Source organism: Octodon degus, unplaced genomic scaffold (genome assembly GCF_000260255.1).
Source record: "Octodon degus isolate 3935 unplaced genomic scaffold, OctDeg1.0 scaffold00230, whole genome shotgun sequence".
NCBI lineage: Eukaryota > Metazoa > Chordata > Mammalia > Rodentia > Octodontidae > Octodon > Octodon degus.
Window position 1 is genome coordinate 1,292,208 of NW_004524806.1, and position 1,802 is coordinate 1,294,009.

Sequence of the window (1,802 nt, forward strand, 5' to 3'; positions counted from 1 at the left end):
TTTTTTTGGAGGGGTTAAATTAGGAAAAAAACAACCATAAGTAAATGAAAGACACAGTGAGGCCCACAAACATACTTGTAAAAATCTTCATAGAATTGCCCTTTGTGATCCTGTCGGATTGAGGCTCGATTTATTTCAGGAAATTCATCTGAAACAGAAAAAATGAAGTACATAAAGCAGACTGAGAAAAAGAAATGTAGTTTTAACAGCTGCCTCTTCTGAGTAGAACTATATACAGGCCACAAATTGCTTACATCCTCTAATAACCTATGCTACTTTCTATTATACCCTGTATGCATAAAAAAGGTAGGAAAAATAAACAGTGTGAAGAGAAAAAAGGTGTAAAAGAATGGCTGGAAGAGAAGAAGGAAATGGGGGTTACTTAATGAAATATAACTGTAGGAAGCCAGGTATGACTGTTATGCACCTATAGTTGTAGCTATGAAAGAAGCTGAGACACAAGGATTACTTCAGCCCAGGAATTAGGAGCCAGACTGGACAAGATGGTGAGACTCTATCTCTTAAAAAAAAAACCTCCATGAAAAAAAAAACCTCCATGAGAAAGAAGTTACTCACCAATAGATTTCGCATCATAGAAAGTTCTAGAAAATAGGACAACTGTTACTTCATGACTACAGTTCTTCTCCTAGGCATGAGTAGAGAAAAAGATGGCTCAAGTTAATTTTTTACTTCACTATGAAGTAGTCCAAATGTACATTAATATTCTTAATAGTGCATTAATTCATGTGATTAATGTTGCATTAATTCACAATATTGCATTAATTCATGTGATTGCAGGAAGCACAGTACAAACCAGTTGAAAATCAGAAGAACTATACCAAGTTCTGGCTAAAACTTACCACTTACCTTGGGAAAGTTACTTAAATATCCAGAAATGTTCAAAGGGCTTAGAAAACTGCAAACAACTAATAAGATTAGCTCCTAATTCTTCATTTGTCATAAACTTGATCAGCTCATTGTCAGGGGCTCATAATTTCTATACCCATTCAGCAACACATTTTAACGTCTTCAGAATGGCAGGTTAGAGAACAAGAATAGCACCCATACTGGTAGATTTAAAAACAATACTTCTACCCCTTACTAACATCATCATGGAATGAAGATTTGGGGGTGCTGGGGATATAGTAGTAAAAGCCAAGGTCATGAATTATCTTTTGGAGCAGTTGAGAAAATAAACATTTCCAAGGAATCTGTAAACTGGTATCCTGGAAGCAAGGTGTTTACAGACGGATATGAACGTGACTTGTACCAGTGAGCCAGTAAGTTCAGCTTCAGCTCCTTCTGGCCCCAACCCTATCTCTATCCCAACCACACTAATTATACAACTCAGCATTCACCACAGACGGAATAAACCAACCTGTAATGGTTGATACAGTGTGTCAACTTGAGAAGTTCAGAAGCTTAACTAACTCAGCAGTTCTATATCCTAGGGTGTAGAAGATGTGGCCTAGGGCTGCTATTTACACTCCAGGATGTCATGGTTAACTGTGTCAGCTTGAGAAGTTCATAAGTTTAAGTGACTCAGCAGGGCCCAGGATTCTCACTTGGTAAGCATTCTGAGACTTTGCAAAAAAAGGATACAGAGATGGTGTGAAAGTGACACACACTGCCCTAGGGCAGGCATCCTGTATACAATATGAAGGATGAAAAGAGGCCTGCTCTCCCCGTTTTGCTCATGTTGCCTTTTGCTGTTTCCCACCACCATAAAAAGTTGTTTCTCTGTCATGCCACCCTGCCTTGGAGCCAGCTGATCGGGGACTGAAACCTCTATAAACTGCAAG

The 1,802-nt window shown here is 38.6% G+C and overlaps 1 protein-coding gene across 5 annotated transcripts in view; it reads right to left on the reverse strand.

Annotated features, from left to right (window-relative positions):
- The window catches only part of Depdc5 (DEP domain containing 5), a 156,635-nt gene that overhangs the window by 99,517 nt on the left and 55,316 nt on the right, over nucleotides 1–1,802 (reverse strand). For all 5 annotated transcript variants that reach the window (XM_023705870.1, XM_004645501.2, XM_023705868.1 and 2 more), the window contains exons 9-10: nucleotides 577–646; nucleotides 76–148 (exon numbers count right to left, since the gene is read on the reverse strand). In XM_023705870.1, the coding sequence (XP_023561638.1) occupies nucleotides 76–148; nucleotides 577–646 (143 nt within the window). The remainder of the gene's footprint in view (nucleotides 1–75; nucleotides 149–576; nucleotides 647–1,802) is intronic.